A 22,722-nucleotide genomic window follows, 5' to 3' on the forward strand; every position below is an offset into this window, starting at 1 on the left:
AAAGTCCGAGGTGGTCTCAGTCAAGTACCTGGAAGCTGGTGCTGGCTTTTGGCTGGGAGGCCTGGGTTCTCCTTCATGTGGCGTCTCTCACACTCCAGGAGCTTCTTCACAGCAGTGAAGTCTCAAGTTCAAGTTCCAAGATTGCAAGACCAGAAGCAGCAAGGCATCGTAAGGGCTAACATCGTAATGTTAAGGATCCTTAACATTATATTTAGAATGCATACAATGGGACTTCCCCGGTGGTCCAGTGATTAAGACTCCGTGCTTCCACTGCAGGGGGCACGGGTTTGATCCCTAGTCAGGGAACTAAGATCCCACATGCCATGTGGTGTGGGGGGACGCCCCCCCCCCCAAAAATAGAAGTCATACAATGTCATTTCTGCCACGTTCTATTGATCAGAGTGTCACAATGCCAGTCCAGATTCAAAAGCTTGGAGAAATAGACCCCATCTGTTTCCTGATAAGCGGAACAGTTATGTCACTGCTGTGGACTGAATGTTTGTGTTCCCCCCGCCAATTCATACGTTGAAACAATGCCCAGTGTGGTGGTATTTGGAGGTGAGGCCTTTGGGAGATGCTTAGGTCCTGAGGGTGGAGACCTCATGAATGGGATTACTTTTCTTATAAAAGAGACCCAGAGAGCTCGCTCGCCACGTGAAGACACGAGGAGAAGCTGGCCGGCTCTGAATCAGGAAGCCAGCTCTCACCAGACACCAATTCTGCTGGCACCTTGATCTGGGACTCCCAGCCTCTAGAACTGTGAGAAATAAATGTATAAGCCACCCAGCCTATGGTATTCTGTTATTATAGCCCAAACCGGCTAGGTCAGTCACACAACAAAGAGGTGTGGACACACTGAGGGCTGTATGAGTCTGCTCTGCCTGCTACAACACAATATCACACACGAGGGGCTTTAACCAACAGACATCACTGTTCCCAGTCCTGGAGGCTGGAATCTGAGATCCAGGCGTGGGCAGGGCTGGTCCTCCTGAGGCCTCTCTCCTCGGCCTGTAGACGGCCCTCTTCTCCCTGTGTCCTCACGGGGACGGCTCTCTGTGTGTGTCTGTGTCCTTTTCTCCTCTTCTCATAAGGACACCAGTCCTGTTAGGTTAGGGCCTCACCCTTATGGCCTCATTTAACCTTAGTTACGTCCTTAAGGGCCCTATCTCATCTCCAAATACAGTCACATTCTGAGGTGCTGGGGGTCAGGAACACCATTCAGTCCATAAGAAGGCTCATTATTATAACATTTACAACACACTCTTGGAAATACTCCATCACATTCCAGATTGATGGTTATTTTCTCTCAACACTTCAAAGATATTAGCCCACTGTCACCTGACACCCTTTAGGCAGAGGGCATGTCTGTAGTGGGGCTAATTGTCATCCTTTTGCAAACCATCTTGTCTTTTCATTCTGGTAGCTTTTATGATTTTTGATTCTTGAGAGTTTGCAGTTTTACTGTATTTCTTGGTGCATAGGTGACCCTTGAGCCACTCAGGGGTTAGGGGTGCCAGCCCTCCTCAAAGTAAAAATCTGAATATAATTTAGAGTGGGCCCTCTGTAGACGCAGTTCCTCCACATCCACAGCTCCACAGCCGAAGATTCAACCAACCTTGAACCATGTGGGTCTAACGCATTTACTGTTGGAAAATAATCCACGTGTAAGTGGACCCGCAGCCTCAGCCTGCTCACTGCTTTGCACTTCTGTTCACTTTTGGTCCACAGAGCTATTCACCTTGGAGCATGGCTGTACCTTTTTGCTTTTCAAAGTTTACATTGGTTCTATAGTTGCTAGGTGGCCAGCTGGTCTTTCCCACACCCTCCTGAGGGGCAGAAACAGTGCTTCAACGGGGGAACCTGCCACACCTTTTCCCCAGAAGTCACTCTGAAGCATGGTCCGTCCTCCCCGTAGCAGCCAGAGTGGTCTTCGTGTGTCACAAAGCTCATGCCACCTTCCTGCTGACCAGTCTCCTGGGAGCATTGGTTATTCTAATCTGGACAATGGAAGCAGTAATTCCAGCTCATTGAATGTGGCATATGTATTATATAATTATGTAATATAATAAATATTAACAAAATAATTCCAGCTCATTGAGAGAAAGCAGATGAGTGGTTGCTTGGGGTGGGGTGGGGTGGGTAGGAATTGATCACTAACAAGCAGGGTCTCCTCTTGGGGGGATGAAAATGTTCTAAAGGTCGGTTGTGCTGATGGTTGCACTGAGACAGGCTGGGACCTGGGACCTGGGACCCTTTGCTGCAGTGCTTACATATGAACAAACGTCTCCTTGAGCAACAAAATACAAAGAAACTTTAAGGGACTAAAAATAACTGTGTGCATGTACAGTTCGGCAAATTACAGACAACAAGATACAAAAAGCCCCAAAACCCAACTGCCACTTCTGAAGAGCCGGGAGCAAAAGCAGGGTCCTGCGCATGCCCGCTGCACAGAACACCACCAAAGGGGTGGGCAGACCACCTAAGCCACGCCTCCAGCCCGACCCGAGGACACACCCCTACCCTCAGGCCATAGAAGGAACCAGCTCGCCCCACCTCGGGAAGTGAGCAAGGGAACCTCTTGTTCTCACTCCCCCCTGCTGCAGCAGGGGCCCCAGTACAGCCTTGCCTGAATTTCTTGTCTGGCCTCTGATCCATTTCTGTTGATTAAGGAGGCCAAGAGCCCTGGAGGGTAACAGCACCACCTCGTGACAATACTAAAAAACCACTGAATTGTATGCTTTAAGTGGGTGTGTTGTATTTTATGTAATTATAGCTCAAAAACTACTCTTAAAAAATAATTTCAACGCATAAAGCCGTTTTGGGGGGAAAATGAAATATCCTATTGGTGTTCTGAGACTCCACTTCTAATGTCGGGGTAGTCCCGCCCCCCGCAACAAACAATTCTCAGACACCGGCGGGGCGCCTGAGAATTCAGCTCACTTCTCACGCTACCTGCTCTGAGGTGGCGTCAGAGCCTGCACGTTGCAGATTCAGTCGCACAACTCCCGCACGCCCACTTCAGATGTCAACTGCAAGTCTAGGTTGCTACCTGCGCTTCTGACTCACCGGCTACAGACTGGAGGTTCCCACGACCTCCTCCTTGGACTTCAGACACCAGCCCCAAGTGCAGGTTGTCACCTGTGCTTCTAAGCCACTGGCTATAAATCAGAGGTTCCCAACCCTCCTTGGGGTTGATGAATTTGCTAGAGTGGCTCACAGAACTCAGAGAACCTTGTTACTTACTAGATCACAGGTTTATTTTAAAAGGTTATGAACTCAGGCACAGCCAGATGGAAGAGGTGCACAGGGCAAGGTGTGGGGAAGGATTCAGAGCTTCCGTGCTTTCCAAGCAGCAGTCTCCCCAAATCTGCACACGTTCACCACCTCCGGAGCTCCCAGAACCCCGTCCTTTTGGGTCTCTACGGAGGATTCATTACACATGCATGACTGATGAACTATTGGCCACCGGCGATTAATTCAACCCGCCGTTCTTCACTTCTCCCCTCCCCAGAGCTCAAGGGTGAGACTGAAATGTCCAACCCTCTAGTCACTTAGTTGGTTCTCCTGGCAACCAACTCCCATCCTTAGGTGCTTTCCAAAAGTCAGCTCATTCATATAACGAGACACATTTATGCTTCTAACAGTTAGGAAATTCCAAGGGTTTGGGGAGCTGTAAAACAGGAACCGTGAATGAAGATCAACTGTATATAAGAAATATACGTTTGGTCATCTGAATGACCAAAAACAAACTTCTTTCTAAAAAATTTTTATTTTGGCCGTGCTACGTGGCTTGCGGGAATCTCAGTTCCCCAACCAGGGACTGAACCCGGGCCACAGCAGTGAAAGCCCGGAATCCTAACCACTAGACCACCAGGGAATTCCCAAATACATATTGCTTTTTAATTTTTTTTTTTTTTTGGCCGCAACACGCAGCTTGCCAGATCTTAGTTCCCCAACCAGGGATCAAACCCGCGCCCCCTGCAGTGGAAGCGTGGAATCCTAACCACTGGACTGCCAGGAAAGTCCCCATATTTCTTATAAGTCACAATATCACACTTAGACTTTAAAAATCTCACAGTGGTGTCTGACAAAGCCAGGCTTTCCCCAGATGTTAGTTCCCCTACTTCCAGGTCTGGTATTTCCCTCTGCCTCTGCAAGGATGAAGTCATGGGCCACTGCAATCACTGACCTTCAACCTACCCTGAAAGGAGGTCAGGGTGGAGATCAGGAATGAGGTGCTCTGTACTCTGGGAAAAACTGGCAGAACAGGTCTTCAGATAGTTAGACATTATCAGAAGATTTTCTGAGCCCAGTTTCTTGTGTCTTCTCATACCTAGAAAAGCACTAAAATTATTAACAGGGACATCTGCACCTTGTGACCAGCAGAAGCCTCTGTGAAAATGTGTGTTTGACTGTAGCTACCCCTCCCTTCACTAAAATCATATGTATACTGACCCCCCCAACTCCACCTCTTTGGAGCAGTTCCTCAGAGCCATCTGAAAGGCTGTCTCTCAGACCGTAGTCCTCTTATGCCCCAAATAAAACTTAACTCACAACTCTCACGTTGTGCATCCTTTTTCAGTCAACAGGGCCAACACTTATTGGGCACTTTATGCCGGGCCCTGGGCTGACCAAGCAACATGCGACCTGCATATTATAATCTCCAGGAGACAACAGCTAGCTGCACAAACGGGGAGACCGAGGCTCAGAAAGACAGAGTGACTGGCCACGGCCACATAGCTAGTAGGCCTTGGAGTTGGGATCTATTGTCAGATCCTCTGCCTCCAGAGCCTAAAGTCCTATAGCAAAAGGGAGCCTTCCCTTAGTCCACCAAGCAATTAGCTTGATGCCTGACTGCACACAGCACGGCACTGTCGGTGGTAATGATGCAAGTGAAAACACTTCGATTCTATCCATCCGACCTCAAGGTTTTCTATGCGGACCCCCTTCTTTCCCACCTCTGTGCCTTTGCTGCAATCCCTCCCTCTTCCCGGGACGGCCTTCCTACCTTTTTACGTCCTTATCCTGCTTAGTCTTAAAGCTCCTGCTCAAAGGCCATCTCTCCAGCATCACTTCGTGGACCTCATTTTGACTTGCGACAGGCCCCTCAAAGGTACCAGGTCCACAAATGTATCCTCACTCTCCCACCGCAATCTTGGTGCATCTTCTCCCCCACCCTCCAACCCTCATTCCCTACCCTGCCCATCTGCCCTGTCTGAGCATCTACTCAGATACTAGGAGTCATTCTTTTGTAAGGAAAAATTCCAGACTTTAGAATGGGCAAAAATGATTCTTAGATATTCTTTTAACAGAATGCTGGAGCCTCTGATAATCATGATTCTACAGGATGTGTGTCTTTGTTATTTTTGCCTAGATTATTCCGTACCTCTGTAGAGGTAGAAGTTAACCTGTAGAAAACAGACAGCAATGCAAATAATTTGCATCCACAGAAAGGCAAATTACCTGTGTCCAATGAAATACAACTGACATTGCCTTATGGATAGACCGGTTTTTGCAAATTCATTTCAGCATGCCTTCGACTTCTCCTCTGAACAAGTTGTAACACATTTTTGCTTCATTTATTATTAAGTGAAATAAGATCTTTGACATGTGTTCATTTTACATGTGTATGAAAATCATGATTTTATCCTAAAAAAATTATCCTTTGACCCCTGACATCTCCTTCCCCACCCCATACCCCAAGTCCATCCTCAAACCTGACAATTTAACTTCCTAAACGTATCTTGTACCTACTCACTTCTCTCCATCTTACTTGCTACCACCAGTTTGCCTGAACTGGTGGTAGCAAGTAGGTTACTAGGATCCTACCTGGCTCTCTTCCCATCCACTCTCCACCCAGCAGCCAGAGGGATTTCATTACAATTCAAACTGTATGATGTCTCCCCTCTGCTTAATCTCCTCCAAGGACTTCTCATTTCTTCTAGAATAAAGACTAAGGTTCTTGCTCTGCCCTCTCAATCTCTACATGACCTGGCCCCATCCTGCCCCACTGCCCTGCTTCATCACCACACTTCTGCTGCACTGAACTTCCTTCAGTTCCCATGTGGCAAGACCTTTCCTGCCTCAGGGCCTTTGCACAGGCTCTTTCCTTGCCTGGAAAAATTTTCCCTTCTTACCTTGTTTACTTCTGTTTGGCCTTCAGATCTTAGCACAAATGTTAATCGCTCACAGAAACCTGCGATCTCCTGGATGAGCTCGGGTCCCATCTTCTCCCCAATATAATGTCATGACCTTTGACTTCTTCTATAGCATTTACCTTGTTTCCTAAGTATATACCTATTCGATTAATGCCTGACCCCTCTTCTAGGCTGAAAGGTCCCTCGGGGCAAGGACCACATTTATTCTGCTGACACATTTATTCCTGACACATATCTGGCCTTCTCTGGATGGACAGGTGGATGGCTGGGTGGGTGGATGGAGAAGATGGATGGATAGATGATGTACGTATGGGTAATGGATGGTCGGATGGATGCATGAAGAGGGCGCTATTCCTTCCAGGTGACTGGCCGTCAGTTACCTCCTGTGTCCTCAGGGCTCAGAGCACTTGGTGTTGTCCCCTTAACGGGCTCATTTTCCCTTTGTTCCCTCGGGCGGTGCTATGAATTCAGTATGACCACCTTGGACTGTGTGCATCTGAGCACAGTCTGGCCCGCGCACGGTGGGCCTAAATATACTCTGTACAGTCATCTAACTTTTAAGCATGCTTTGCAGGCTGGCACCTGGGCGGAGCTCGCGCCTGCGCCAGCGGGGGGCGCTTCCGGCGCCACGTGGACGAGGGAGGCGGCAGGGACCGCGGGCCGGTCAGCCGGGGTTGGACCACGGCTCCCACCCCGCCGTCTCAGCAAGGCCGGCCGTAGGCCTCTGACCGGGCGGGGGCGGGGCGTGCCGGCGGGGGCGGGGCCTCGGGGACCCGGATGCGGCCCCGCCCCCCCGCGGAACCGGAAGTGGAGAGGGGAGCCTAGGAGAGGCAGGAGCGGCGGGAGCAGCGGGAGTTGGGGGCGCGGCGGAGACAGGGCGGAGCCGGGACGGACCGGACAGACTCCAGCGGTGGTGAGCGAGCGCGCCTTCCGCCAGGCGGGGAGGGCCAGTTCCTCAGCTGCGGTCCCGGGGCGCCGCCGGGTCCTGAAACGGGAAGGAAGCGGCGGCCGCGGCGGTCTCGCCGCATTTCCGCTCGCGGTTTCGGGCGCGGGGGGAGCGCGGGCGAGGCTTCCCGGGGCCGGGGGCTGAGGTCGGAGAGAAGGGGATGGGCTGGCTGGGGGCTGAGGGAGGGGCTGGGCCGGAGGGAAGGGCTGAGGTCTGAGAAAAGGGGGCGGGTTGGGGGAAGGGGAAGGGGTCGGGGCCTGAGGGGGAAGGGCACGCGGTTCTGAGCGGCCGGGGGCGATGGAGGGGGAGGGGCCCGGGGCTGCGGGCAGGAAGGCGGAGGAGAGGGGCCAGAGGCGGAGGGGTCCGGGGTATGAGGGGAGGGTGCCCGGGTCCCTAGGAGGAAGGGGCCAGAGGGCCGAGGGGGTCTAGGGTAGGGGAGGGGCCCTCCAGGAGGGGATGCAGGACCCGCAAGGTCGGGGGAAGGGGCAGAGAGAGGGCTTAGGGGGAGAGGTCGGGCCCCGAGGATTTAGGGGAAGGGGGCGGAGGGCCGAGGGGAACTAGGAGGAGAGGGGCCCTACGGGGAGGGGATCCAGGACCTGGAGAGTTAGGAGACGGTGGCAGAGAGCCGAGAGGGAGGGGCCGGGGCCGAGGGCTGAGGGGCACTAGGGTAGGAGAGGAGCCCTACAGGAAGGGGTTCGGGAGCCGGGGGGTCAGGGGCGGAGGGGCTGGGGTCTCCCGGCGGCCGGGCGGGGCAGTTCCCACCCCGCTCCCGGGCCCGGGCCCGCACCTAGCGGGAGGTGTTGCAATCAGGTCAGTGGAAATGCAGCGACCGGCGCAGCTGCAGAGTTGAGAGCCTGTAGGTTGGGAACAGCCCCTCCTCTGGGTGTGCTGGAAATCAGCTGGAAGGGGTTCTTGGGGAGGATTCCGACGCGAGCTGGATGGCCCCGCCGGAGGGTCTCGGGTGGAGGGGGACAGGGCTTCCTCCCCCTGGGATCTGGCCGCGTCGGGCCCCGGGGCGAGGAATCCTCCTCCCGCTGGACGCAGCTCCGGAGGCGTCCCGGGCGAGCGCTCCCCGCTGGCGCTCCGCGGTGACTTGGCCCCGCGGAGCTTGGTCGGGGCTTAAGCCGCCGGGGCCCGACCGCGTGATTCGGCCCGGCGGCCCCGCAGGCCGGCGCTGGGCCGGGCCGGGCCTGACGGCAGGGTGAGTCACCGCGCCGGTGCCGCAGGCGGGCCCGCGCCTCTCCTGGATGGAAGGTACTCCCGGAGCCCAAGGAGCAAGGAAGGGTCCTAAAGTCCCCTCCGGACACAAGAGTGAAGAACCGGGGATGCAGGGTTGTCTTTGATGCCCTGCCCCTACCCCCCGTAACTGGCAGGTTGCCCCCACTACCTGTGACTTTTAGTTGAAACATTTTGCGGGACGTATCTATAAAACACTTAAATTGGATGAACGGCATTGGTGATGCATATCTTTGCTCCGTGGCACGCAGTAGGGGCTGCGGAGGCACATGGTTGAGGGAGAGAATCGTGGTGAGCCCCGGGGACTGCCTTGTGTTGCAGTGGCCCACGTCCTGGGGTGCCGCGTTGTCCACCAGGGGTCTCGTCTTTCACTGGGCAGGCGGTGCGTTGAGTCACCTTGCAGGAGGCCCAGGTGGAGGGGGGTCCTCTGAGCGGTTGTGGTGCAGAGAGTGGGCCTTGTGATGTCTGTTTTTGCTGCTCAGATGCCCTTCTGTTCCCTTTGGCTTCCTGCTGCCCTGGAGAGGGCGAGGTTAATGGAAAGCTAATTGTGCGTGGGTGGTTTCATCACCTCACAAAGAAACCCTGTCCCCCTCCCCCAGCCCCCCAATACTAAGCGACCGCCAATCTACTTTTGGTCTCTGTAGATTTGCCAGATCTGGCCATTCATATAAATGGGACTGTATAATATATGGTCTTTTGTGTCTGGCTTCTTTCACTTAGCATAATGTTTTCAAGAGTCATGCATGTTGTAGCCTGTGTCAGTACTTCACTCCTTTTATTGCCAAATAATATTCCATTGTATGCATAGACTACCTGCTATGTATCTATTACATAACATGGACATTTGGGTTATTTTCACTCTGGGGCTGTTAGGAGTAATGCTGCTATGAGCATTCCTTTACAGGTTTTCTGTGGAAGTTTTCATTTCTCTGGGTATATACCTAGGAGTGGAATTGCTGGGACATACGGTGCCTCTGTGTTTAACCTTTTGAGGAACTGCCAGACTTTTTCATTTTACTTTCCCACCAGCAACATAAGAGGTTTCTGATTTCTCCACACCCTTAGCAAACTTATTATTGTTTGTTTTTTGGATAGTAGCCATTCTGGAACGTGTGGAGTGGTACCTCATTGGTTTTGATTTGCTTTTCCTTGATGGTTAATGATACTGTCTTTTCTTGAGCTTATCATCTATTTCTGTATCTTTGGAGAAATGCCTGTTCAGGTCCTTTCCCCATTTAAAAATACGATTAATTGTCCTTCTTATTACTGAATTGTAAGAGTTCTTTATATATTCTCGATATATGATTTGAAAATATATGTGTCTCTCATTCTGTGAATTATTTTCACTTTCTTGATAGGTGTCCTTTGAAGCACAAAGTTTAAAACTTTATCCAATTTATTTTTTTCTCTTTTCACTTGTGCTTTTGGTGTCATATCTAAGAATTATTGCCAAATTCAAGGTTTTAAAAATTATGCTTTTTTTTTTTCTAAGAGTTTAATAGTTTTAGTTCAGACATTTAGGTCTTTGATCCATTTTTCAGTTAGTTTTTGGGTATGGTGTGAGGTAGGGGTCCAGAAGCATTACCTCTGGATCCAAAAAAACCCAGGCTTTTAATTGTTCAAACAGCTGTTTCCATGATTTTTCAAAAGCTTAACGTATTGAGAGGGTAATAAATTATTGTAGATTTGAGCCTATCACTAGCTGCCCTTGGGTAGACTTTTATAGATGCTGGCTGATAGCTGCGGTACCCAGAATGTACTTAGCAACCTACAGAAGTTAGGGTTTCCAAAGGGGAAATTGAGCGTGAGGAGGGCCAGCAGAACATTGCCCCTCTAGTTCCTAAAGCGTGGCAAGCCGTGTGCCGATACAAATGGTTTGTACCTGTGACTGGTTTGTTCCTGGAGAACAAGGGGATTGGATTCATCTGTAATGTCTGGCAGTGCAGTGTCCAGTCAAGAGGTGCTGAGCTGGTGGCTTGGGGAATTGGAGTCTTGGTCCTGTGCAGTAACCGTACCCGTTGATTAGAGATGCACCCTTCTTCTCCTTTGCTCCCCGAGGCGCCCCTCTTCACGTTCTGATAGCCGTCGCCACGCTGGGTTTTATCCCGGCCACATCATGATCCCTTCCTTCAGGGAGTGCTTCTCTTACGTTATTTTTTTCTTAAAAACCCAGGGTAATAGAATTTTATGATTTTTAGTAGAGTCATAAATTAGGATGGACCAGAAATGGAAAGCTATCAGGATTCTAGCAAACAGGAAATGTATGTTAGCAATTGAGGGCATAGCTTCTGTTTGCATTAAGAAGAAACTTCAAACAGTTATAAATCTTTTGGAACTTCTTTATTTTCTGTAGTTTCTCACTGTGGCTGAAAATCCGTTGAGTTTTTTGGTTAGTAAAACGCAACTCTTCCCACCCTCCTTTCAGATTGCTTTGCAAAACCTCGTTATGTTTGGGAGGATTTCAGAGGTGTTCTGAAAGGATCTCCACACATAAAGATTTGCCCTGGGTGCCCGTCAGCACATATCCTTCTGAGCTTTTTACTCTTAATCTTTTTACAGACAGGATCATTCACAAATGCCTGGAAATTCCTCGTTGGATTCCCGTGTTTTAAACAGAGTTTTGTGAGCATCTTTCATCTTTACTTGGAAAAGAAAGGTTTGTGCACTGTGAACGTTCTCCCGTGCTCTCCCGCGGGTGGGCAAGGTCAACCCCTTTGACAGGGGGCGCGAGGGGCGCGCTTTTGCTGGATTTGCAGAGATTGGGATGATAATTCTCTGGGAGGAAATTTCCTTGTTGGAAAAATAAAGTCAATTTCCAGTGTTGCCTGTGGTCTAGGACGTGGAGGGGATTCCGCAGAATTCGAGTGCAGGACCTGGAGCATCTCTGTTCTGTCTGAGCAGCTGCCTGGCGCCTTCCTCCTGTCCCGTGGTGGGCGGGGGAGGCCGCGGGCGCGATGTTAGGGAGCGCCCGGAAGTGCTCACCTGCGCACGGGTGAAGCCGGCTTCCAGAAAGACTGGTGAGAGTGGGCTCTGCTAGCGTTAGCCCCGTGAGTCTGGAAAAGTCTCAGGCCGGGACATCGGCTTTCACCTTTGCCTTCGGGGGGTAGTGAGCCTCGCTGGAGACCCCCGTCTTTTGTGTGACCGTCTCGTCAGTGGTTGGAACTCTAGGCAGCTAGAGTGCTGCAGGTGGGCAGCCCCTTCTCCACGACAGTGTGGTGTCCCGGGGCACACGTGGCCTGGGGAGTCAGAGGCTGAGGGCAAGCCGTTTAGCCTCAGGCAGCTGTTTCTCCATCTGTGAACGGGCACGTCGGTTGTGCTGAGCCTGGTCCGTCGGCTCTCCAGAATTGTGTCAAGCAGTTCACGTCTGGGAAATCCTTTTTTTTTTTTTTTAAAGAAACTATTTCTTGGTTAAGTTCTATGTTTTACTTTAATCTCAAAAGAAACTGGTCTTTTTATTTATTTATTTATTTATTTATCTATCTATCTTTGGCTGCGTTTGGTCTTCATTGCTGCGTGTGGGCTTTCTCTAGTTGTGGCAAGCAGGGGCTACTCTTCGTTGCGGTGCGCGGGCTTCTCATTGCGGTGGCTTCTCTTGTTGCGGTGGCTTCTCTTGTTGCGGAGCACGGGGTCTAGGTGCATGGGTTTCAGTAGTTGTGGCACGTGGGCTCAGTAGTTGTGGCTCGCGGGCTCTAGAGCGCAGGCTCAGTAGTTGTGGCGCACGGGCTCAGTTGCTCCGTGGCATGTGGGATCTTCCTGGACAAGGGCTCGAACCCATGTCCCCTGCACTGGCAGACGGATTCTTAACCACTGAGCCACCAGGGAAGTCCACGTCTGGGAAATTGTTGCCATGCTTTGCCATACGTGGTCAGAGGGTAACAAGGTTTGAAGTGGCCATGAAGGGACATTGCTGGTCCTGTCCCACCTGGTGGCACATGATTCCCTGCCCAGGTGACATGGCGGGAGTTGCATCTGGAAATCTGATAGCTCTGCACCCTGATTCACCCCTGCCACCGCCTTGGACTTGTGACCCAGCGGAGCTGGTGGGGGGTGGTGGACCTGAACAGGGGAGTCTCAGGCTTGTGAAGGGCTCTCGTCCAGTCTGGATTCATACAGAAGCACAGTGACCCCACAAAGCGAGACTTGCTCGTCCTCAGTTCAGATGCTGGGATGGGGCTTCTGGTTGATTAGATGAAAATAAGCTTTCAGTTGCTTCCTGGCCTATGTGAAATTTTATTAGTACTTTTGGGGAGAATGAATCCATTCTTCTCACACATAGTTTTCTTTTGAAACCCTTAATAGCTAGATTTTGCCTTTGCAGTTATGAAAAGAACGATCTGGTTCAGTTGTGAAGCTGCATCATTGTTCTGTCCACTAGACAGAACATACAGAATTTCAGGACTCTACTGAGGAAGCAAGGCGGCCAGTCTTCAGAGCTGCCTAGTAGAGGACAGGTTGGCATGTATGTGCTGTGAATTTCCCCAAGTAGATGGCAAAGCAACGCTTGAAATATTTATTGACTTGTCAGAGTCTGAGTTAAGAAAATCATTATTAGGTTTCCAGTAATTTCCAAATTTCCAATTTGAAGTCAAGATGGGTGCTTTTTTAAAAAATTGTGATAAAATACAACAAAATTTACCATTGGTGACATTCGGTGCATTCCCAATGTTGGACAGTATCGTTGTCATGAGACTTAGTGGGAGAGGAAGATATTCCCAATGAGTGAAGTAAGTGCACATGTGACGTTTTTATTTTCCAGAAAATTTCCTCACTTGAGTTGAAGCCAGGAGCATTTCTTATGTGTTTCTGATGCCGGTTGACAGCAGTATTAGAGCTAAAAAATGTTGGTGTTTCTTTTGTTCCTACGGGTGTCACTCAGGCATGGGGATTATGAGTGACCATTTGAGCTTGTAGCCCCCCAGCCTGCCCTGTGCCCTCTAGGGTTTTGGGGTCCCAGGCAAAGGTGTCTGCGTCAGTCTCTGTAACTGCAGCACTGCTCTTCCAGATGTGGAAAGCCTCGGCCGGCCACACCGTGTCCATCACCCAGGACGACGCGGGAGCCGACGACTGGGAAACCGACCCCGATTTCGTGGTACAAGTCACCAGTCTGCCTGCCTTTCATGTCTCCCGGAGTGGATTTCCCCAGGGTTTGGGTTTGGGTGGGCGGGTAGGTGATTGTCTTACAATCCAGGCTGTGGGGTGCACTCGTCATTTATTTTTCTTTTCAGAATGATGTAAGTGAAAAAGAGCAGCGATGGGGGGCCAAAACCGTCCAGGGGTCTGGGCACCAGGAACACATCAAGTAAGAGACTTTCTCAGTATTTGTGTGACAATGATGTTCTGAAAGATGAAGAGATAAGGCAGGGATGAGATAAGGTCATGGCTTCATATGGTGGAATCGCTTTTGTTTTGTTTTGTGACTCGATTTTTTTTTTATTTTATTTTTTATTTTTTGCAGCATTATTCTTTTTATGTATGTATGTATGTATGTATGTTTTGGCTGCGTTGGGTCTTCGTTGCTGCACGCTGTGACTCGATATTTATACAGTAGGTGAATATAAGACCTGACGTATATATCTACGTGTTTGTGTACGTGTACGTATACGGACGTGCTCAGTAACTTAAAAATTCCCATCGCAAATGACTTTCGTGCTTCTAATTCTAGAATCTGTTTTTCAATCTTGTGGTTTTCATCGAGGAACACAGTTACCTAAGCTCTTCTGTCTGCTGATGGGAGGTTTCTAAAGCGTGGGATGTCTGAATACTTTAGACTATAAACACCCTTCTTTAATTTTTATTATTTTGTTATACTGTTATTATTTTACCGTCATCAGTTGGATGCCATGAGCTGAACTCTAAGCATTGTGTCCTCGTAAAAGCCTCAAATAGGAGGAGCTGCTTGAAGCGTGTCCTTGTCTGACTCGGCACTGTCGTAACTGGCCCCCTCCGGGGCAGCTTGTTCCCCTGTCGGGAGGTGTAGATGAAGGGACCTTTTAGAGCGTGCTCGGGCTGTGCCGGCTTCAGAGTGTGTGCTCCCGTGCCCTGATTGTGAAGGTGTCCTCACGGACTGGTGACCCGCTTTGGTCATTGGCAGAGAGCTGGTCTTGCTTGGCCCTAGGATCTTTGCAGTAAAATGAAGCTGTTCTTGGCTGAGAGAGACTCAGTAGATCGTCCCGAAAAGGAGGTGAAGTCTGCAGCTCGGGCGTTTTAGACACCAGTGTTCCTCCCTCCCTGAGTCGCTGAGCCCCCCCTCCCCCCCCACAAGCCCCTGAAGAAGGGCCTGGGACCGGCCAGAGGAGATGGTGCCGGGGGCTGACTCGGGTCCCCCGCTGTGGGGTGAGGCTGCCTTCTGACTTGATGTCCTCTGGGCCTCTCACCTCTTCTGTTCCCCGTGGCTTCAGAACGTGCTGGGGAGGGCGGGTTGGAGAAGAACGGAACTCTCTCCCGTCAGGCAGCCTCCAGGTGGTTAGGGTTCAGAGACCACACAGGGTCGGGACGGCTGTTGGTCCTCATGTTCTTGGGAGGCTGGGCTTCCTCCCGCGCTCGTCAGGGGGTCGGGAGGTGGCCAGGCCTGGTTGGTTTTGTAGCCGAACTTCTGGGATTGTTGTCCAGATGTTGAGGTGTGGACGTGTTGTCCCTTGGGCAGAGAGGCACCGGATCAGGTGGCCGTCGTGTGGCTGTGGGTCTCCCGACAGAGACAGCTGCAGAGGCTTCCTGGCCTGCCCGGTTTTGGCCACATCTTGTGATCTGTCCCACTGTTCCCAGTGTTTAAAGTAAAAATGGCGCTCACATTGTAAATTCTGCAAACCTCTCACTTCACCTTTGAATGAAAAGCTGGAGTACCCCAAGGAAAGAGCAACCGTCTAAGTGTTTTGCGTCTCTGGGCTTCTGACCTAGGGCTGCCTGGGGTGCGGGGCCGTTGACTCTGCTTTTCCCCTCTGCCTCTGGGGACGTTTACAGAACTAGCTCTCCCAAGTCAGGTGCCTGATAAACCCTGAGGAGCTTTTCCCCTTGTGGGAGAAAGTCCACATTTCAGCACAGCTCTCTGGGGCGGGGGACGGGGTGGGTGGTTTGGGATGATTCACTGTGTGAGTTCAGATTAGTTTCTCTTTTCTGTTAACTTGCATCTGACTCTGAGAACTGCTGAAGTTGGGGGACCAGCTGGCGGAACAGTAAAGCAGGCACAAGGGAGACAGGGACTGGGGAGCCACCGAGTAGTGAAACCTTGCAGATCTGCCGAGATGACACGTCCTGTCCTCGTCTGTCCTCCTGGAAAGCAAGGATGCACGTCTGTCTGACCGGTATCTTCCTGTTTGATCTCTTCCCCCCAAGCATACACAAGCTGAGAGAGAATGTGTTTCAAGAACACCAGACCCTCAAGGAGAAGGAGCTCGAAACGGGACCCAAAGCCTCGCACGGCTACGGAGGGAAGTTTGGTGTGGAGCAGGACAGAATGGACAAAGTAAGTGCCCGGCCACGTCGTGTTGGGGTCCTGGCGTGCCTGACCTCACCGTGGTCGGCAGAGTGGTCACTCAGACCTCCCCCTTAGATGAAAAGTTGGGAGTCCACTTGTTGAGGACCGATTTGCCAGAAGTAATCCTCTCTCCATTGACCTTGCCCGCGAAGGGCTCCCGTTTTTGGAAGGTCTTCTAAGATGCTGAGTTGCTGGGGAGTGGGTGGTGTGTCGGGAGCCCCGGAGCAGGAGATCAGGTTCTGCCAGAGGCCGCTCTGTGACCAGGACGGAGGCCTGGAAGCGGCCTGACCGCAGGTGTGGTCGTCACCACGGCGGTTCAGCCTGCGGCCTGAATGCTACCCATCTGCAGACCGGAGCCGAGCCTGCGGGCCTTGTTTCCCGTCAAGGGTGGAAATTCAGCCACCAGGCGTGCTGACGTCCTTCCCACATTTAGTGAACTTCAGAGAGGACCCTGGCCCCCGGCGTCATGCCACTGCCCGCCAGGCTGGGGGCAGGCAAGTCCAAGTAGGTGGAGACTGCAGCTGTTAGCAATGCAGCAGCCTTTGCTGGCACTCAGAGACGGGACTGGATCAGCTGGCGGGGCTCGTGTCCGCCCTGCCGAGAGGACGGTAGACCGTAGCGCGTTTGCAGTGCAGCAGGTCGGCAGTCTTTAGACGTCCCCAGAGAGGTAGGTTTCCCAGGCTGGTAATGCGAGATGTCTGCCTTTATTCTGTGCAGAGGTATCAGCTGGGTCGGGTTCTGGGCTGTAATTCCACCCCTGTCCCCCTTGTGCCTGGATCGGACTCGGTATCTGAGCTGGGCCTGGAATGACACAGCTGTGTCACGGTGTGCCGTCTGGGCTCTGTCACCACAGAGTGGATACATGGGGACCTGTGGGCACCCCAAGCCAGGTCTGAAATGAGCCTGGAGACGGAGTCTATGAAGGGCAGGCCGCAGGAGAGAGACAGGGACGCCCCCAGTGACCCCGTCACTCCCAGAGACGTCTGGACTGCACACAGGGCAGTGGGGAGCAGAAACCATCTTTGGATCCTAGAAAGTCTGGTGGCTTTTAGGAGCACAAACTGGCAAAATCCCCATGTTTTTCGGGCAATGAAAGCATCATGTAGGTAGAAGCCTTTCCTACCCAACAGAGCCCAGGCTCTCAGGGTTACGGGGAGTGAAAGCAAAGAGACGTTCAGTATAAATCTGGGTTCCCAGCTCTGGGTCGGAAAAACCTGTTGGGGAAGACGTTGCAGATGTATCCAGGAAGCTCTGGATAAGGACAACGGAACGGTTGCTTTGGCTGCTGCCGGACTGCCCTCTGCCGGCTGAGCCCCATCACCCCCGGCACCTCCGGCCCAGGCCCCTCTGGTCCAGCAGGCCTCCCGCCGGCCCGCGGCTGCCTCCCCCCGTGCTTTGTCTGTGCTGCCCTCTGTCAGCGTCACTCCTGCATTGTGCTGTCCTTCCCGTCGAGGCCTGGACGAGCTGGGCCTGGCAGCGTGAAGGCGCTCAGCGGACGGTGTGTGAGCACCTGCAGCCGTGTGTTAGTGGCACCCGGACGGCTCAGGGAGCCGAGCTCTCCCTCCAGCCTGGCAGTTCCCCCAGGTGGATCCAGCGGGGGCGCCGCGGTCGGCGGGCGCGTCCTCCCCCTGCACCTCCCTGCACACCTGGCAGCTCATGTGAGCACCGCTGGACCAGCCTGTCGTCAGAAATCACTAAGGTTCCGAACTGAAACAAATAACCTGGAAGTTATTTGCAACTTGTCCTTTCCAGAAATTGAAAAAAAGCCCTGAGATCTGCGTGTTGAGACTCTGTGATAGAGACTTCCAGAGAAAAACACGTCTTGGGCAGGCACCTACTTGTGAGAGGATTGTGGGCTGGGAAGGCGCAGCGGCCATCGGGATCCCATCTGCGCTGTGGTCTGAGCATCTCGCACGCCTCTTTCGGGGCTCAGAGGGGCCGTGGTCCACGGTGCAGGTTTTGTTCCTCGCCAGGCCCATCTCGGGACCAGTGTACATTCCTGCTTTTGGCAACGCTCTGCCCGGTGCTGACTGTTCAGTAATGAATACGGTCTTGTCAACATAAGATCAAGGGCAATTTGAGGGATAAATCTGTTTTGATCAAAAAGTTGGAAAAATTAATAAGCTGTCACTGGCCATATTTTTAGAGCAGTGTCCTTATAACTTCTTTGTGATGAAGAATCAAGTTGGGGAATCCTCTGCGTGCTGCTGCCTCCGTGTTACTCTGCCGACGTTCTCTGGGTGAGACCCTAGAAGCTGCGGGTGGGTGGTCTCTGCCGCAGAGGTTTTCCGAGGCTGCGGTGCCTTGGATCTGCTGTAAGCTACGGGCATCGGAACCAACCCGGAAAGGAGAGAAAGTAACAGCTCCAAACTTTAAAGTAGAACCTACTTTGCTCCCGGGGCTGTGGAAAGAATGCACACTGAGTGGCCTGCAGAGTTGTCAGTGGCGGTGACTCTGCAGTGGTTGGATCCCAGACCCAGCTGCTGAAGTTCTAGATAAACAGGAAGGGGGTCCACGGTGCGCTAGCGGCTCCCTCACTGTAGGAGGGGCCCTAGGTGGGGTGGTTCACTGGAGTAATAGTTGACCAGGGTTTGGATGTGCCTCCTCGCCCCGCGCTGGGTCACGTGGCAGGCACGCGTCCTGTGTCCACGATGTCCGCCAAGGGGTCCGTGACCACTGTCCATTCTGCTGGGGGAGCCTGGGACCCTGGTGCCGAGCACGGAGGGTCAGGAGCCTGGGAGGCTGGAGCTGGACGGGGGCCACTCAGAATTTGGGGAGTGTTTTCAGCCTCGCGGCTGCCACGGGATCTCAGGCAGCTCCCGAACTAGCTGCGTTGTCGAGACACAGAGGCAGCCGTAGACGTTCTGTGAGTGCATAGAGGTGGTATGTTCCAAAAAGCTTTATTTACAAAAAGCCTCAGTGCCGGGCGTGGGCCCTGGGCCACTGTTTGCTGACCCCACCGTGGGAAACGCTGTGGAAACCCCGGGGTGGACTGCTTGTTCGGCACGTGACCTTGAGAGGATGTCACCAAACTCCCTTCCTGCCCGTCCGTGGGGCTGGTGCTGTGCTGACGGGCCCACTCCGCTCCGGACAGGCTGGGCGCACAGTGGCTCTTGACGGGACGTGAGGCGTGACTCCAGCGCACCTGTCTGTGTCTCGATTTGTTAGCACATTGCATGTTGTGTCCTGATTCCTGGGTCCTGTGGTGCGAAAATGTCCCGTTTGAGCAGGGTGACCGTTGCCAGCAGTCTTCCCGGAACTGGCTCTCAGGAGTCATGTTGCCCGCTGCTGGCTCTGTGGTTTCCGGATGGGCCTGGCCTCCTGGTTCTTCATGCCCAGTCATGTCAGAAGCCCCCGTTGTGGCCGAGCTTCTTGGGCAGCTTCCGGGGAGGCCGATACGGAGAGAGTTAGGGCAACACCTGACCTGTGGCCATGGCTTGCGATGCCCCCCGGGAGGCAGCTCCCTCCAGGCTAACTTCCACGTTGAGTGGTTTCAATTAGGGTCACCCACGCTGACCACAGGTGCGGGCCGCCCCCTTAGACCCCGCGTGGGGGGGCGGGCAATGTGGCGATACCGGCGGGCGTCTGAAGCTTTATTTTTGCAACCTGTTCCAGTCAGCTGTCGGCCATGAGTATCAGTCGAAGCTTTCCAAGCACTGCTCGCAGGTCGACTCCGTCCGGGGGTTTGGAGGCAAGTTTGGTGTCCAGGTGGACAGAGTTGATCAGGTGAGTGAAGCATCGTGGGCAGCTGGGGCCCGGGGAGGGCAAGGGAGCCAGTCCTCGTAGGTCAGAGCCCGCCGCCAGGTGTGTGTGCTGTGGGACTGCAGGGTGGGCGTCCTGACCACAGGGCTCACAGGGCCCCCCCTTTCCAGCTGCTTTGAGATGATTGGCTCTTTAAGAGGCGAGAACAGGGACTTCCCTGGCGTTCCAGTGGTTAGGACTCCGTACTCTCACTGCCAGGGGCCCGGGTTCGATCCCTGGTTGGGATCCCACAGGCCGTGCGGCCAAACAGAACAGTCAAGTGTAAGGGTTTTTTTTGCTGATTGCTGTAGAAACCCCCATGTTAGTATCTACTCAGGGGATGACCCCGGGACAGCCTTAGATTTGTCCAAGGATGCCAGCGGGGACTGTTTACACCCACTCTCCCTGCCTGGATGTCACCGTGACAGGGATCCCCCAAGGGTGTCCAGAGCGGACCGGCAGAGTGCCGCCTGCGTACCGCGCTGTGCCGAGCGTCCTGGTGCTGCTCCGCTGTTCTCGAGGCCCTGCCTCAGGGCCGTCAGCTCCTTTGTTTTATGTCGTAGCATGGAGAGCCTGGGCTTGGGGGTTAGGCCTGGCTGAGCGTGGCCACGGTCCCGCGTCTGCCCTTCCCCCGGGCTGCGTGCGTGGTGCCCACCTCGGTGCCGGGCCTTGTTCCTGCTGTTCGTGTGGCTCTTGCGGAGCCCATTTGAGAAGTGGGCTGATGGGAGTCGGCCCAGGTCGCTGTCCTGTGGCTGAGCTCGCCCCGCGGGGGTCGCCCACCGGGGGGAGGCCGCTTCGCTCGCTGCTTGGCCCGGGCAGCCCCCGGGCTTCTGTGAGCGTTTCACGGGGTACGAATTCAAAACAGCAGGGCTTTGGGTGTTAATGGCTTAGGAAATCAAAGATCAAAAGATAACATGGTTCATGTTTTTTAAAGTGTCCTATGCATCGTGGATCCAGGCATTTAAAACTGCATTTCCCTTTTCTCTGTGACTGCAGTCTGCTGTGGGCTTTGAGTACCAGGGGAAAACTGAGAAACACGCCTCGCAGAAAGGTGAGATGTGAAAGACGCCGGTGACGGGGAAGGCAGCCCCACCTGCTTTTGAAGGGCAGGAGCGCGTTGTCACTCGGGGCTCTTCCTGGGGGCAGGGGTGTCGCCACGGGCAGTTCGCTGCTCTCGCCTTCAGGAGTCTGGTCTTCTGGGTGTGGTGTGACAGTGGGGTCCCTGCCATGCAGCCCACAAAGCGCTGGCATCTCGTGTCCCTGTGCCACCTCCCGTGTGGCAGCAGAAGCTGCTTCCCCTCATCTGAGCAGCGTTGCCCCCGAACAGTTCCCTCTCTAACTTGGTTGGCAAAACTAACTTTCCCCTCAGGATGGAAACAGAGCCGTTAACTTAGCGACGTTTTCAGCGTGTACGTGCGTCTTTAACACGGCGTAGGCTAATCTTTATGAGGTAGTGCTCCCTGGTAAAGCCTTTTTGTAAATGAAAGCCTGTGGGAGCCTCGTTCCCCGACCAGGGGTCAAACCTGTGCCGCCTGCAGTGGACGCCTGGAGTCTTAAACACTGGACCGCCAGGGAAGTCCCTTGAGGTGTTTTTTGCAAGCTTGTTTACTTCTGCCTCTTGCGGGTCATCCGATGACCCAGGGAAGTAGCTCGGCCTGGGAGTGCTCTAGGCCCCGCCGGTCCACCCAGCCCACCTGGCTCGATGTGTTGGAGGGGTCGGGTCTTTTCTAGAAAGACCCGTGCAGCTGCGTAGCTGTCTTTATACACTGACCTTTATTTGAACGGTGACTTCCCAAAGTGGGCCTGCAGCTCACCTCTGCCCTCCAGCAGTCGAAAGGGACCAGACTGCAGGGGCACATAGACGCATCCAGCGTCACCCGCATGTGACAGCGGGTAGCTTGTTGTACATTTTAAGATGTGTGCTTGACCTCCTGGTGAGTCTTGCTTCGTTAGGTGGCACTTGGCCTGACACATTTTCCTGACTGCTGCCCTGTCTCCCCAGACTACTCGAGCGGTTTCGGTGGCAAGTACGGCGTGCAGTCTGACCGCGTGGACAAGAGCGCGGTGGGCTTCGACTACCAGAGCAAGACGGAGAAGCACGAGTCGCAGAGAGGTGGGCCGCAGCCGCGCCCTGCTGACCGTCAGGCACCTCGGGCCCCGTCGTTTCTCATGCATTCACCGACACACACCCAGGGAACTTCTCCCTGATGCAAATCGGTTTATGTTACATTTATATAATCTTTCTAACTTAAAGTGTTTGGATGTCCCTGTTACTTTGTGGACGGTGTAGGTGGTTTGTCGTAATTTTTTCTTTAAAGATTTATTTATTTATCCATTTTGTTTATTTTTGGATGTGTCAGGTCTTAGTTGTATCACGTGAGCTCTTCGTTGTGGCGCGCGGGCTTCTCTCCAGTTGTGGCGTGCGGGTTTTCTCGTCTCTAGATGTGGCGCGCAGGCTTCAGGGCTCTAGTTTGCGGCACGCGGACTCTCTAGTTGAGGCACGCGAGCTTAGTTGACCTGCGGCATGTGGGATCTTAGCTCCCTGACCAGGGATTGAACCCACGTCCTCTGCGTTGTAAGGCAGATTCTTTACCACTGGACCACCAAGGAAGTCGCGGTTTGTTGTAATTTTGATGACTGCTGAGTCCTCTGTTCCGTGGTCCACTTAACTGTTCCTCTCTGGAATGTGGAATTTAGGTTATTTCCAATTTTTGATGTTAAAAATTGCCTGCAGGGACTTCCCTGGTGAGGTGGTTAAGAATCTGCCTGCCAATGCAGGGGACAGGGGTTCGAGCCCTGTTCCGGGAAGATCCCACATGCCGCGGAGCAACTAAGCCTGTGCGCTACAACTACTGAGCCTGCGCTCTAGAGCCCACGAGGCACAACTACTGAGCCCACGTGCCTAGAGCCCGAGCTCCGCAACAAGAGAAGCCACCGCAATGAGAAGCCCACGCACCGCAACGAAGAGTAGCCCCCGCTCGCCACAACTAGAGAAAGCCCGCACACAGCAACAATGACCCAACGCGGCCGAGAGTAAAATAAGTAAATTCATTAAAAGAAAAAAATATTGACTGCAGTGAATATTCTGTTATATACAGAAGTGATTATTTAAAAGAATAAATACCTAGCAATGGAGTTGCTGGGTCAAAAGACGTTGAATTTAAAATTTT

General features: G+C 53.0%; 1 protein-coding gene across 6 annotated transcripts in view; it reads left to right on the plus strand.

The window, feature by feature from the left end:
- Nucleotides 1-6,930: 6,930 nt before the first annotated feature.
- The window catches only part of CTTN (cortactin), a gene marked incomplete at its 5' end in the record, with an annotated part of 33,747 nt that continues 17,955 nt past the window's right edge, over nt 6,931-22,722 (plus strand). Inside the window, 9 exons of one of the 6 annotated variants that reach the window (XM_082409676.1) lie at nt 6,931-7,071; nt 10,900-10,996; nt 12,659-12,799; nt 13,343-13,429; nt 13,566-13,639; nt 15,670-15,799; nt 19,427-19,537; nt 20,549-20,603; nt 21,555-21,665. In XM_082409676.1, coding sequence (XP_082265802.1) covers nt 13,343-13,429; nt 13,566-13,639; nt 15,670-15,799; nt 19,427-19,537; nt 20,549-20,603; nt 21,555-21,665 — 568 coding nt within the window. Of the gene's footprint in view, nt 7,072-7,094; nt 7,250-10,899; nt 10,997-12,658; nt 12,800-13,342; nt 13,430-13,565; nt 13,640-15,669; nt 15,800-19,426; nt 19,538-20,548; nt 20,604-21,554; nt 21,666-22,722 lie in introns of those variants that run through there. The other 5 variants (XM_082409677.1, XM_082409674.1, XM_082409675.1 and 2 more) reach the window with 5 other exon arrangements.

This window comes from Balaenoptera physalus (assembly GCF_965194825.1).
Source record: "Balaenoptera physalus genome assembly, chromosome: 10".
Classification (NCBI taxonomy): Eukaryota; Metazoa; Chordata; class Mammalia; order Artiodactyla; family Balaenopteridae; genus Balaenoptera; species Balaenoptera physalus.